Raw genomic sequence first — 15,358 nt, 5'->3', positions numbered from 1 at the left:
CCCACTTTTATCTAACATAGTACTGGAAATCAGACTAAATAAATAAATAAATAAATGGCATCCAAATTGGTTAAAAAAAAGAAGTAAAACTGTCACTATTTGCAGATAACATGAAGCTAATAAATACAGAAAATTCTAAAGACTCCACCAAAAAAACTACTAGAATTAATAAATGAATTCCATCAAGTTGCAGGATACAAAATCAATATACAGAAATCTGCTGCATTTCTATACACTAATAATGGACTATCAGAAATGGAAATTAAGAAAACAACTTCATTTACACTTGCATCAGAAAGAATATAATACCTAGGAATAAATTTAACCAAGGAGGTAAAAGACCTGGATTCTGAAAACTGTAAGACACAGGTGAAAAAAATTGAAAGATGATGTAAATAAATGGAAAGATATTCCAGGCTCATAGATTGGAAGAATTAATATTATTAAAATGCCCATACTACCAATAACAGTCTACAGACTAAATTCAATCCCTATCAAAATACCAATGGCATTTTTCACAGAACTAGAATAAATAATCCTAAAATTTGTTCAGAGCCACAAAAAGACCCCAAATAGCCAAAGCAATTTTGAGAAAGAAGAAGAAAGCAGGAGGCATCATGCTGCCTGATTTCAAACTATACTACAAAGCTATAGTAACCAAACAGTAGAGTACTGGCACAAAGATAGACACAGATCAATGGAACAGAATAGAAAACCCAGAAATAAACCCAAGCTTCCATGGTCAATTAATCTATGGCAAAGGAGGCAAGAATATGCAATGAGAAAAGGACAGTCTCTTCAATCAATGGTGTCAGGAAAACTGGACAGCTACATGTAAAAGAATGAAACTGGACCACTTTCTTATACCGTATACAAAAATAAACTCAAAATGGATTGAAGATTTAAATGTAAGACCTGAAACAATAAAACTTCTAAAAGAACACATAGGCAGTAAATTCCTGGACATTCATCTTTGAAATACTTTTTACATCTGTCTTTTCAGGCAAGGACAGCAAAAGCAAAACCAAACAAATACATCACACCAGAAAGCTTTTGCACAGTGAAGGAAACCATTAACAAAACAAAAAGGCAACTTACTGAATGGGAGAAAACATTTGTAAGCGATATATCCCATAAGGGATTAATATCCAAAATATATCAAGAACTCATATACAACTCAACACAGAAACAAAATCCAATTTAAAAAAGGGGCCCAGGATATGAATAGACATTTTTCCAAAGAAGACATACAGATAGCCAACAGACACATGAAAAGATGCTAAACATTACTAATCATCAGGGAAATGCAAATCAAAAGTACAATGAGATTATCATGTCACACCTGTCAGAATGGCTATTATCCAAAAGAAAAAAAAAAAACATCTTGGTGAGGACGTGGAAAAAAGGGAGCCCTCATGTACTGTTGGTGAGAATGTAAATTGGTGCAGTCACTATGGAAAACAGTATGGAGTTTCCTCAAAAAATTAAAATAGAACTACCATACAATCCAGCGACTCTTCTTCTGGGTATTTATCAAAAAAAAAAAAAAAAAGAAAATACTTTGCTAAGATTTAAGAACCTTTTAAATGTTTGCTTATTTATTTATTTTGAGGGGGAACAGGGCAGAGAGAGAGAGAATCCCAAGCAGACTCTGCGCTGTCAGTGCAGAGCCCGATGCAGGGCTGATTCTACGAACCGTGAGATCATGACCTGAGCTAAAATCAAGAGTCAGACACTCAGCCAAGCCCCTGTCAACTACAATTTTTTAAAAAAAGAATATAAATTTCCTGCCAACCTCTACTTTGTTGCATCTCTCAAGCTTTGAATTATTATTTTCATTATCATTCAGTCTAACATATTTTCTAATATTCATTACTGTTTCTTTCTTGATACATGGGTTACTAAGAAGTATTTAATTTCCAAAATACATGAGATTTTCTAGTCATCTTATTATCAATTTCTACCTCAACTGCATTGTGGTCAGAGGATATTCTCTGTGTGATTTGAACCCTCTCAAATTTGTGGAGACTTGCATTAGGAAGCAGTATACAATCAAATCGTGTAAATGTTCTGAGTGTACTTGAATGTGTGTTCTAGAATTGTTAGACACAGGGTTCTACATATGTCTACTGGGTTTACTGGTAACTATTTACTCACATAATCTATATCTTTACTGAATTTTACCTTGTTATTCTATCAATTACTGAGAAATCACACTACTGTAAACGTCTATTTCTCCTTGTACTTCTGTTACTTTACATAATACTGAAGCCACGTTAGTTACCTACAATATGGTTTTGCCTTCCTGGTGAACTGAAACCTCTATCATTATGAACTGACCATTCAATCTCTAAAAATACATTTTGTCTAAAATTCTTATCTGATATCAGCATCGCTATACCACAGGGATCCGCATTTGCTTCTGCCAGGCACCTATGGGCTCTACCAATTGAGACCACTTTAAACTAAATTCATGACTTGAGGATTTTTAGATCTCCAAAACTGTACAGTGTATTTGAGCTACATAATCTTTTAAGAGCCAACTAATGATTTTAACTCTTCAAGGACCTTTTCCTCCACTTTACTCAGTGCTAATAAGACATCTGGGGAGGAGGGGATGGGATGGATTTACTTCTAGGTCATCGCTACCCTAAGAGTATAGTCCTCTGAAGTAGTTTGTGCAAAGAAGGGTTTCCTGTTACATATTGCATATTCGATGGGCTTTGGTCTTATTCTGTCCCCTGCACTCTGTCGGGCAAAGTTCAAGTGTACTCAGTTGAGCAAATGTTCTCAGGGCAAAGCAGTTTCTATATTCGGCTTTACCAGAATTCCCACTTTAATTTCTAACCTGTTCACTCTTTGATGATTTTAAGATTTTCAGATTTTCACTGAATATTTTTAGTTGTTTTTAGGATCTGCACAACCTAGCCCATCTTTCACTAGAGAAAAATTGTACTTTTACTTATGAAAAGAGGAGTGGTTAGGGAAAAGGGTAAAAGGTGACTCTGAAGTTAGATGGACCTGAGTTCAAATCCTAATTACACCACTTTTTATTTCTATCATTCACTTTCAAATCCATAGCAACTATTTTTTTTTAACTTTATTTAGAGAAGGAGCGCACGCGCGCGTGCGCACACACACGCACACACACACACACACACACACACACACACACACACGTGAGTGGGGGAGGGGCAGAGAGAGCGGGACACAGAGGATCTGAAGTGGGCTCCGCACTGACAACACAGAGTCCAACACGGGGCTCAAACTCGCGAACCTGAGATCATGACCTGAGCCAGTTCAAGACTCAGACGCTTAACCAACTGAGCCACCCAGGCACCCCAGCAGCCATCATTATTTTTAAAACAACAGTAACACCACTTTTTTCACAAAATTGTTGCAAGAATTGAACAGTAACATGCACAGTCTGGCAGCTAGTAAGCACTCATATTCCGGTTGCTTTTCTTCCTCTGACTAGAATGCCCTTCTAAGCTTCCTTATCTGTTGAATACTATTCATCTTTCAAAGTCCAGGCCAAATATTAATTCCTCTTCTCTCCTACTCACCTCCAACATTAATAGTTTCCTTACTACTTTGTCTTTATTGTCATTACAATAATTGTCACACTGTTCTGCAATTATTGTTTATTGGTGCATGGGCCCCTCTAGACTTGAGCTCCATGATGGCAGGGGCTATCTCTTATTCATCTCTGAATTCCTACTATCTCAACAACTAGTGAACTGAAGTTAAATCAATGCATCCCATTTTCATAATTTCTGACAGAGCTACAGAGTTCAGGGAACTATCTGCTACCTAAGCCTTTAGACATTTAGATCTCATTTAAACCATTCGTATTTCATTTTGCACGTGTGTGATTAATATATGCACAAAAAAGTTACATAGCAACCATGGGGCTGCTATCTTTAAAAGGGACTGTTTCCAAAATCAGCCCTTGGCTGGCATCTGGGAACCTGGCTTTCCTCCATCACCTAACAGTTGGTTCACTGTGCCTAGATTGTGCTTACAATGTGATTAATGGTGAACACCAACTTTCCTTCTGGGAGTCTACAATTTTGGTACATGGATGCTGCATCTGTAAGGGGCTTCCATGGACAGAAACATTACATAAAAGTCACTGCATTTTTCACTGCTGGGAAAAAGAGCAACTCAAGTATACAACCTCACAGGAAAGAGGAGGATGAGGAGCCCTGTGCGTGGATTTCTCCACGCTCCACTGTGTTTTTATCCTTTGCTGATCATATACCCTTTCACTGTCATAAACCTTAGCCAGGAGTACAACCATATGCTGAATCCCATGAGTCCTTCTAAGTGAATTAGCAAACATAGAGGTGGGTGTTGGGCATCCGTGCCAAAAAGCGTCTCAACCCAGTGTTTTATTTTGGAAATTTTTAAGTTCACTTTAAAAAGTGAGGGAAAAAAAAAAGAGTGTAATGAATACTCATATGCCATTCATCAATTGCTTGTATTTAATCACACTTGCGTTTTCTACTACATGATTTTTCTGAATCATCTCACAATGAGTTGCAGACATCGTGACGCTTCGCCCCTAAACATTTGAGCACGCTTCTTCTAAAAAGGACGATGTTCTCCTACATACTTACCACAATTTTCTCACACTGAAGAACAAAAATTCTGTATCATCTAACAACCAGTTTATATTCAAACAACTGTCTGAATAAAAACGTTTACTTGTTTCAGTTCTCAACTGTAACGCAAAACTTGGAGGCTTGAAGCGAAACTATGCAGGTTGACTGGGCTCAGATGGACGGCTGGCTCCCCGGGATGCTGGCTAGGCCTATATATAGTATATTGGGCTGAACATCCACTCACATGGCTCAGAGTTGATGTTGCTTGTCATCTGGGAGTTCAGCTAGGGCTGCTGACCAGAGTACCTGTGTGTGTGACCTCTCTCTGTGATCTGGGTTTCTTACAGTGGGGCTGCTGAGTTCTGGGAAGGAATGTCTCAATAGCAAGTGTTCTAAGAGAGAGAAAGCATAAGCTGGCAGTTCTCTTAAAAAAAAGTTAGGTCTAGAACTCACTGCAGCATCACTCTGCAGCATTCTACTAGTTAAGCTGCCACAGGACCTGTCCAGATTCAAAGGAAGAGAAAATAGAGTCCACTTCTCAACTGAGCTCTTGATATGGGTGCCTTTAAACCACTACTACATGTATACTTTTTAAAAAAAAACAATCCAGAATCCAATCAAGGATCATAAATCCCATTTGACTGTTTAATGTCTATCTTAACCTAATACAGACTTCTACTTTTATTATGTTTAATCCGTGCCAGTTGTCTTAGAAAATATATCATGTCCTGGATTTGTCTGTACATTCCTTCATATTAACCATTTTTGACAAGAATACTTCATAAGTGATATAGGCACTTCTTTTTTTTTCTTTTCTTTTTTTTTTTTTTTTGATATGGATACTTCTTAAGGTATCATAAGAAGAAGCCAATACTGTCATATGGGTGATACTAAGTTTGATCATTTGATTAAGAGACGGGGACTGCCAGAACCCTCTACTGTAAAGGTACTTTTTCTTTTGCAATTAGTAAGTAATCTAACTGTCATCTCCTATTCTCTAACTCTTTCCTCCAGCTGTCACCCACTGTTAATCCTTGCCTGATTTGGAGGCTCCACAACGATTTTCTAATTCAATCATTCCTTCATTTTTTTTTTTTAAGCTGGCATTCTTGTGTAAGGAAGAGCTTTTTTCCCCTTTCTCTCTCCCTTCCCTCTTTTATTTTAAATTGAAATTTTTATTGAGATCATTGTAAATCTACATGCAGTTATAAGAAATAACACTGAGAGATCCTTTGTACTCTTTGCCCAGCTTCTCCCAATGATATTTTACATAATTATACATTGTACACATATTGTACATAACATACATAATTATACGTATTGTATAATATCACAATCAGGATATTGATATTGATACAATCCACTCAACTTCTTCATAGTTTCCCTGTTTAACTTGTATTCATTTGTGTGTATGTGTGTGAGTTCTATACAACTTCACTACAAGTATAGGTTCTTCTATCCATCACAGTCAAGATACTGAACAGTTACAGATCCCTGGTGCTTAACCACGCCTACCTCCTGTCCCCTTCCCCCGCCTCCCCCATAGCTCCACCTTCATTTCTTTTTGACTATCACTATGAACTGGTGGGTCTTCTTTTTTACTCCTCTCTACCAAAATCCACTACTATTCTTATTCTTTTTGATGTTCAAATTATCACAAATTTGGCCAGTGGAAATCTCTTCAAACTGGCTGCTATGTTATTCTGACTTGACCTTGTAGCCTTTGAGGATGTACTTTTCTCTAGCACAGACTTATAATACTCTGCCATTTCTTCAAGGAGCCTTAGTGCATTTAGTGGGAAATGGTAATTCAGGAAACAGGATCTGGCACATTGAGGTATACTCCATGCTCATTTTTAGTGTCTAGCTAGGAATTTTTAAAATCACATTGTCATATTTAAATTTCCAATTCAAATTTACTATTATAGAGCTTCTCATCTTCTGTCACTCAACATTTTTATCTTTTTACTTACAGTGAAAATCTTGGTTCCTAATAGCATTAACCTATTTACTTATTTGTGTGATCCTCAAAAAGTTTCTGAATTATATATCTATTTTTACTTACAATAAACCTACTGAGTAAAGTATAACATTTTTTTGCAGTTCTTTTTGTTCTCAGAATGTATTCTACTGAAGAACCAGAGTACTGTGTTCAATTGTTACTTACATTAACTTACTCATCTGGATGGCTATGGTATCCACTTGAAATATAGTTAGGTCCTTTTGATTCTACTTTTGAATTTCAAGATTTGCCACTGTATTCTTTTTTATTGAGTTCTATTTTTGAATACGTAAAATACTCACATTGTCCAAAAGTCAAACTTTGTAGAAATGTATCTTCAGAAGTCCTGTCTTAAAGCTATCTCCCTCTACCACATTCCCACTCACCACCTATAGGTAACCATTTCAGTAGTTTCCGGTGAATCTTTCCTTTATACGTATGCGTACACGTCTTCCAAAAAATAAGTAAATACACCCAGATATTCTTGTATCCCTTTCATTCTACATTAAAGGTAGCATATAATATACATTCTCACATACCTGCTTTTTTCACCTAACCCAATCCTCACCAGTTCATAGAGACCTCACTTGTTCTTTTTACAGCTGCATTATATTCAATTGGGTAAACATAACAGTACATATCCCCGTCAATCTCCCTTTTTGGAATCCAAATTCTACTTACACTTTAAAACGCGGGGCGCCTGGGTGGCTCAGTCGGTTAAGCGTCCGACTTCAGCTCAGGTCATGATCTCACAGTCGTGGGCTGGAGCCCCAATCTGGCTCTGTACTGACAGCTCACAGCCTGGAGACTGCTTCTGATTCTGTGTTTCCCTTTCTCTCTGCCTCTCCCCTGCTTGTGCGCTCTCTAAAAACAACGCAGCTCAAGGCCCACATCTTTTAGAAAGAAAGCCTTCCTCTTATCTCTGAACTCCAAAATGCTGCACCACTGATTTCTCCGCCCATCCCTTCCCCCCTCCCAGAAAAAACTTCTTTAAAGGTTATCTATAATCATTACTTCTTCCTCACCATAAACTTACTCTTAAATCTACTCGGATCTAGCCTCCATCCCTGCCATTCCACTGAAACTGTTATTATCAAGATCAATAACCTCCATGCTGGGAAATCCAATAGACATGTTCAACCTGTGAGCATCACTGGACACAGCTGAATACACCCCACAGAAACACCCCTATCCCCTGGCATCTAGAATATCACAGTACACTGGGTTTTATGCCTCACAGGCTACTCCTTCTCTATCTTTTGCTGTTCTTTCTCCTCTGCTCAACTTCTAAATGGCTGAGTAGCTCAGGACTCAACGCTGGGCTGCTTCCTATCTCCACCAGTTTTTTTGTTTTTAATTTTTTTTAACGTTTATTTATTTTTGAGAGAAAGAGAGACAGAGTATGAGCAAGGGAGGGGCAGAGAGAGAGGGAGGCACAGAATCCGGAGCAGGCTCCAGGCTCCTAGCTGTCAGCACAGAGCCCAACATGGGGCTCAAACTCACGAACTGCGAGATCATGACCTGAACCAAAGTCAGACACTTAACTGACTGAGCCACCCAGCTGACCCTCTTCCAGTTTTTAATGTCTATCAGTTTTCTGTCATAAACTGGCATCGGGCCAAATTACACCCACAATATTTTATATGGCCTGCAGAAATTATTTTTCTTTTATTTATGTATTAATTTTTCATCTGAATTCACCAGCAAGTACTTCCCACCCAGGGATTCTGCAGGAGCTGTTCCCTCTCTCTGTGACATTCAGTCCTCATCATTTTGCATGGCTTCTTCACATTTAGGTCTCTGCTCACATGACACTTTCTCAGACAGCTTCGCTGACAACCCAGTCTGAGGCGGTTCACATGATACTTTCTCCTATTTGTCTTGTTTGGCTTTCTCCGTAACATTCACTATTAGCTCAAACTATTCGATGAACTTGTTTACTTCTATTATCACTCTTCCACCACCACCAGTGTCAGCACATAAACTTCATAAGAGGAGGGACCTCCGTCTGCCTTGGCTCATGCCCAAGTCCCAGAATCTGAGTCTAGAAGACTCCCAAGCACACAGTAGGCATTTACATACATTTGCTCAATAACTTCAGTGTAAAACTATGACTTTTTTTCATTAAAAAAAATCTGGATTTCCAGCTTCTCTTCCACAAATTAGAGAATTAGATGCCAACCTCAGATCTGCATTCTTGCACAACAGTAGCTCCCTCTGTAAGATGAACCCTATTCTCTCCAACTGACCACACTCCCCACCCAGCTCACTTCACATTTACTGGCACTCACTATATGCCACATATCGTTTAAAAAAATTTTTTAAGTTTATTATTTATTTTGAGAGAGAGAAAGAACACATACGAGCAGGGGAGGGGCAGAGAGAAGGGGAGCGAGAGAGAATCTCAAGCAGGCTTCGTACTGTCAGTGCGGAGCTGGACTCGGGGCTCAAACCCTCGAACCGTGAGGTCATGACCTGAGCCGAAACCAAGAGTCCGACACTTAACCAACTGAGCCAACCCAGGTGCCCCTGCCAGGTATCATTTAAAGTGTTTCACATTACTAGCTCACACGCAGAAACAGGTAAAATAGGTACTATTACAACGATTTTACAAATGGGAAACTAAGGCTTACAGAGGCTTTGTAACTTGCCCAGGATAACGAGATCAGCAAGTGGCAAAACCGAGATTCAAATCAAGGGAAAAAGAGACACCCAGGCTCCTAATCGCTACGCGGTATTTTGGGCATTTGAGTTGGTAACCTCTGATCTACAGTCTCTACCTGGGTGAGCTCATCCTGTCTCAGGAATTTAAATACTACAACTTATTAGCTGACAACTCCAAATTCTGTTATATTTCAGCAATTCTGAAGTGCACATTTTTTTCACATTTAAAATCTCTAAAATCAGGATATATACTACCATAGATAGTGGCACCTTACAAGTGCTCTCGTAAAGTGGCAGCCATGACGTGGTTGTCACTGCCTGAACCTGTGAATTTGGCTATTGTCCCAGATGGCATGGCGACACGGGTGTAACTCAGTTTTTCAGTCAACAAACCACTTGCAGGCCATCTGAGGAAGGAGTAGGAGTCCTGATTCTATTCTGGAAATGTTCTGTTGACATCTTCTGGTAACATCAAGAAGTGCCCGCATCAAAACTTATAAATAGGTTCTGATGACTTGAAAAAAAACAATGCTCATGTAGAGCACTCTCTCAGAAATGCTGCATTTCTGGTCCTCTTAATGGCACAGAGGATGATACCATGTGGAAAGCAGGGACAGTGACATCTCTGAGCTGAAGGTGATTCAGAAGAGTGAGTCCTAAAATATGAAGATGGTTTAGAAATAATTTCACTAATTTATTTTGCTTAAACTTACATGTACAGAAGAGTGAACTATATATATAATGATATTTAGGACTTTTAAAACTGTTTTTAAAAAAAGAAAATAAGCAGCCCTGACAGCTGAAACTGATCTGACATTCACAGCTAGATCTCAAAATTATTACAAGCTGTTCTAAAGCTCACAGCAAAGCCATTTTTGCTCTCCTACACAAATAGTCTCAAATAAAACCAGCTGACCTCAGGTTTCTCTGAGACCATGATAAAATGACACAAAGTAAGGTCAACTCATAATTTTGTCTAAGAACAGGTCACTATGCCATCCACAAGGTATCCAATCATAGAAATGTCCCCATTTTCTACAGCATCCAATCTAAAATGAATCCCTACTTCCTTAGACCCTTTCCCAAACATCCAACCAAAGCCCAAATCCTATTATCACTTATTTCTAACACCTCCTTACTGAGATACCCCAAGAGTCCCCAATACGTGTTCTCCCTCATTGAAACAAGCAATAAAGCCACTTGTTAAAACAAGGTGTTTCTGGTGGTCTTTGACAGAGGGGGACTTGTATAAAAATGTCCCATTGCTGAACAATCTCACCAACAACCGATAATGTTAGACTTTTCATCTCTCCCAATCTAAGAAATATCGGTTTACTAACAAACACTATCCCTTCAATTTACGTGTCCCTGATTATAACTAAGATCAAGCATCTTCTCAGGTATACTGGCCATTCTTGTTTCCTTTTACTCTGAATTGCTTATATTTTCTGCCCCCTTTTTAATGGGTAATATGTCTTTTCCTAATTGATCTGTAGTGGTTCTTTATATATTTCCGACGTTAATCGTTTGTCGGTGATATGTGCTGTAGATATCTTCTTCAGGTTTGTCTTAAATTTGTTAATCTTTAGGGTTTATGCTTTGTGTGTCTTATTTAACACATTCTTCTCTGGTCCAATACGGTAAAGACAGTCTCCTATATTTTCTTTTAGTAGTTTTGCTTTGCATTCAGGTCATTAACCCACCTGGAATTAACTTTTGTGTATGACATAAGGCAAGATCTTATTTTATCTTTTTGCTATCTGTGTTTTGTTGTTGTTGTTGCCATTGCTGTTGTTGTTTGGGGGTTTCTTATTTTTTATTTTGGAGAGAGAGAGTGTGTGCAAACAGGGGAGAGGGGCAGAGGGAGAGAGGGAATCTTAAACAGGCTCCTGACCTGAGCCAAAATCAAGAGTCAGATGCTGAACAGACTGAGCCACCCAGGGGCCCCTCATTTTGTTATCTGGATTACCAATCATCCCCAAATAATTTCCCGAATTGTTCATCCTTTCCCCTATTAATACGCAAAGCCACCTCTGTCGTACAATACGTATGATACCATATACGGATAACTCTGCTAATAGACTCTACCTTGTTCTACTGCTCTTTGGTTTCTCTCATCTAAGGTTTAACATCACAATATAATCCCTTTCATTTGAATAGCAAACTAGAATTTACAAAGCACTTTCAAATCCATGATCCAATTCAAACTTCAAAAAAATCCTATGAATGAGGGGTATTCAAAATTTGTGTGAAGAACCTGAGACACATAAGGGTTAAGTGAATTATCCATGGCCTCTAGACGGTAGGTAGAAGAGCAAGAACCCAACCTCATGTCTTCAGTTACCACTCTTTCTAACAGACTGTCTAACAACTAAGGACAACAACAGTATCTGCCAAACAGCTCCCGAACAGAGGTATGCACTTTGTTCCCATATAACTTTAAAACAAACAAAAACCTTGATAAATGAACAAATGCTCTAACAACTATAGTTGCCGTGGCTGGCACAAACCTGTATGTTATGCTTATCTTGAAAGTAAACTCTGTTGTGAAAAGGACTCTGCCCTAGCCCCCTGGACTCCAGCTGGCATCTTTGCTACTGCTTACCTCAGACTCAGACAATGCTGCAGTTGAAGCCTTTACTGTATACTATTCCTCCTCACATCAGTAGTGGTTTCTCCGCAGCCACTAACCCTGTACCTCCAAAGACAGAATGGAGACGTGAAAACTGGACAGTTCTTTGTGTCTCAGAAAGGGAGGGGAGGGGAGCTGCTGCCCCCAATTGGAATTCAACACGAAAACTCACTAACCTAGAAGCTGTGAAACATGCCAGAAAGCAGGGAGCAACAGAGAGCTGTCCAAAAACCCAGCACCTAGCTTAATGAGATAAGAGTAGTAGGCAGGCTGCAAATGGTTTTCACTGAATAAGTGCATTGCTTCACTCGGACCCTGAACCACAGGTCCACAGCCCTGCACTGGGCAGTTAAGTGAGAAATTAAAAAGAAAAGAGCAGCCCCTGACATTCAGAGGGTGGCCTGTCACAGCTTGGCCACATTATTCTCCTATTAGGCATAATGGCACAGAATACCAACCTCGGACAAGGTTATTATGAAACGTTAATGAAATAAGACAAAGGTCATTTCATAATTTTGGGTAAGCACAGACAAAAACATGGCCACTACGCTACCCACAAAATACCAGACACCCTTTCTCTCTTGGCCAAAATGAGTGACTGCTACTTCTCTACCAATTATTTTTATTCTTTTGCTAGTCTCTCCTCCCAACAGATAAGATGTATGCAGATAACCAACCACAGAATTGTCCCTGTTTTCTGACAGCATCCAAATCCTACAATCAGTTCCAACCCCCTTAATGAGACACCATTGTCCCCCATGGGCTATACTCTCCTTGCTGGAATGAATAATAAACCCAACCTGTTCAACTAGAGGTGTTTCTCTGGCAGTCTTTGGCTGTCATGCATTGACACGGTACAAGTCAGAAAACCCAAAAGTTTATGCCTTTCTCTTTCTGGAAAGTTCTTCCAATCTCAGTTTGAAAAGAACACTTCATCTCATTTCTGAAGGTCATGTCTAACTAAACAAAAGAGAGGTAACAAATTCCTTTAACACCAGGTTAAAGGAGACCTGGTTCATAGTCAACTCTAATTCTACCAATAAACATACCCATACACAAAACTTTTTGTTTGTATAAGATAATATGCTTCTTCTAGACAGTATGCCCTTGGAAGGCTGAGACTATCTGACTCATCTTTATAAATCTCTAGTACCCCACACAAGGTAGAGGATTTCTTTTACGAACGGTACTAACATGTTGCTTTTGGAGGAAAAATGTATTCTTTCCCAAACATAAAAGGATTCTCTATCCAAAAGAAACTTCCATTTTCTTCCTCCACCTTTACATTTCCTTATCTATAACACATTTCAAATGTAAACTTTTCGTGTTTCTAAACATACCAAGTGTGATGAACATGTGTTCATACTTCTTAACTAAGAGGTTGAGATCTCTTAAGACAAACATAAGTATGATGCATTCTTTCATTTGTCCAACTAATTTCTATTTCTTTCCACCACCACCCCCCTATGCCCTTAAAACACCTTTAGTGTTTGCAGCTTCAAAAGTATTCCAGAATAGTACATCCTTATTACATGATAACATCTAGAGAGGACAGGGCCTGAGTTTAACTGGTCTACATAATGCTTGACTAAATACTTTTTAACAAGAGACTGTCATAACTAACACACATTCCACACTCATTGAGTGAGAACCCTCTCCAAATGGGGACTTTGATTCCCATCAACAAAGATTTTGTTTGTTTCCTTCTTTATTACAACACCATGAAGAGCACAGAACATTTACTCATCTTCTGACGCAAAAATATAATTCAGTCTGGTTTAATACATTAAATGACACACCATGCAATGTCACATCCTATTTAAAGGCATTCTGGCCGGTATTGTCTTTATCTTTCAACGGGAAAACAGGTTTAAATTCCAGAAACAGATTCAATTCAACAAATTCAAATCTACACTGAAAGAGCACCTACGCGCACTTCACAAGACAATATGCCAGGCAGGCAGAGGGACAGAAGCACAAACGCCTGACTCAGAGGCAGTGAGCTGAGTGGAGTGAAGGAGGTTACAAATTGCCATAGATATCAGGGAGAAGTAGGGAGTAAGGATGACTGGAGAAAGAACATTCCAGACTGAAAACTCCAGTTTCTCAAAGACTGGAATCCTGGATGCTCTGGACAGAGGCAGGGGCTACACAGGTCCTGGGATCTCCACCATTTAGGAGGCAACAACTTGTTCATGGAGGAGGCTAAGGAAATCAAACATAAATGTTCGATGTAACTTAATTTTTAAGTTCTCTATGCAACTCCTCAAACCTGAGCTCATAGCCTTCAGAATGGGGGGGGAGGATCACTTTCTCAGGGTCCCCCGGATTTTAAAATTAAAATTAACAAGAATGATTTCCATCACTGAACGGTTGGAAGGTGGGTGTGGCCCCTCTGGGGCAGCGGCGGGCCGTGTGAATGTCGGACAGGCCCAGCTGGACCTCTCAGGCGAACGCCAGGCGTCCTAGCAAGCCACGGTCACTCTGAACCCCTGGCCCAACGAGCTCATCCCACGTCTCCAAGGGCCTTGGCGAACTCGAACCCCGGCGGCCAGGCCTCCAGGGCCGGGCTCGGGCTCCATCAGGCCTCAAACTGCGAACAAAGAGAAGGCCCGGGCAGCCTCTGAGACCCGCGCAGGACTCACGCAGCACCCGAAGGTACCTGCAGCCTTCAGGGGGTCGCGCCCCAGGCCCGTGGTGTGCGGGTGCGCCTCGACCAGGGCCAGTCCCTGCCCGGGCCTGGACGCCGAAAGTGCACCGCGTCGCCGAACCCGTTGGTGCACTGCAGGCTCTCCAGCGCGCACTGGGACAAAGAGAGTGGCGAGGGTCGGCGGGTCCCGGGAGCTGCGACCCCGCGTTCGTCCCGCCGCCCGCAGCGGCCTTTACCTGTACGTCACTCAGCTCCACGCGCAGATACAGCTCGCGGTGTCGCTGAGCCCAGTAGACGTGAGGCGTCAGCACCTGATTCTCCATGGCCACACCGCACGGGGCGCGGGGAGACGGATCGCTGCGCCTCGCTGCCTCGGAGAGTGAGAGACTGGTGCCGGTCGAACGCAGGCCACAAACCCCTGCGCTCTTGAGCGCCGGCAGCCGCCAACCTCGAGACACCCCACGCTCGCAGGCTGCGCCTGCGCAATGACGGGGGAGGGGGACGGTGGCGCGAGCTCTAGACCTTGGCGCGAGCAGGGCGGGGGCGGCACGGGGCGCAGAAGTGGGAAGGGGCGGGCCCAGCACGAGTGACGCCAGAGCTTGATACAGCGGTTTGGGGAGTTGGGAGTCAGCAGGTGCATGCAAGGCCCTTTCCCCTCTTCTCCGGGACGATGTTTTAAGATAGGCTTAAAAATGAAAAGTCCCGGAGACTCATAAAGAACTAATCAGCGTGAGAAAGGGATTGGGACTGATGTATCTGGAAGATCGCCCCGTTCTATCACCTATTTATTTCAACGTTTACTG

At 40.8% G+C, this 15,358-nt stretch overlaps 1 protein-coding gene across 1 annotated transcript in view; it reads right to left on the bottom strand.

The window, feature by feature from the left end:
• HACD3 (3-hydroxyacyl-CoA dehydratase 3) overlaps nucleotides 1–15,027 on the bottom strand; it is a 37,190-nt gene extending 22,163 nt beyond the window's left edge. Inside the window, exon 1 of the mRNA XM_049613768.1 lies at nucleotides 14,792–15,027. Within this exon, the coding sequence (XP_049469725.1) occupies nucleotides 14,792–14,878 (87 nt within the window). The 5' untranslated portion in view covers nucleotides 14,879–15,027. The remainder of the gene's footprint in view (nucleotides 1–14,791) is intronic.
• Nucleotides 15,028–15,358: the final 331 nt, after the last annotated feature.

The sequence above is a fragment of the Panthera uncia genome (genome assembly GCF_023721935.1).
Source record: "Panthera uncia isolate 11264 chromosome B3 unlocalized genomic scaffold, Puncia_PCG_1.0 HiC_scaffold_1, whole genome shotgun sequence".
Classification (NCBI taxonomy): Eukaryota; Metazoa; Chordata; class Mammalia; order Carnivora; family Felidae; genus Panthera; species Panthera uncia.
This window is presented reverse-complemented; position numbering and strand designations above follow the sequence as displayed.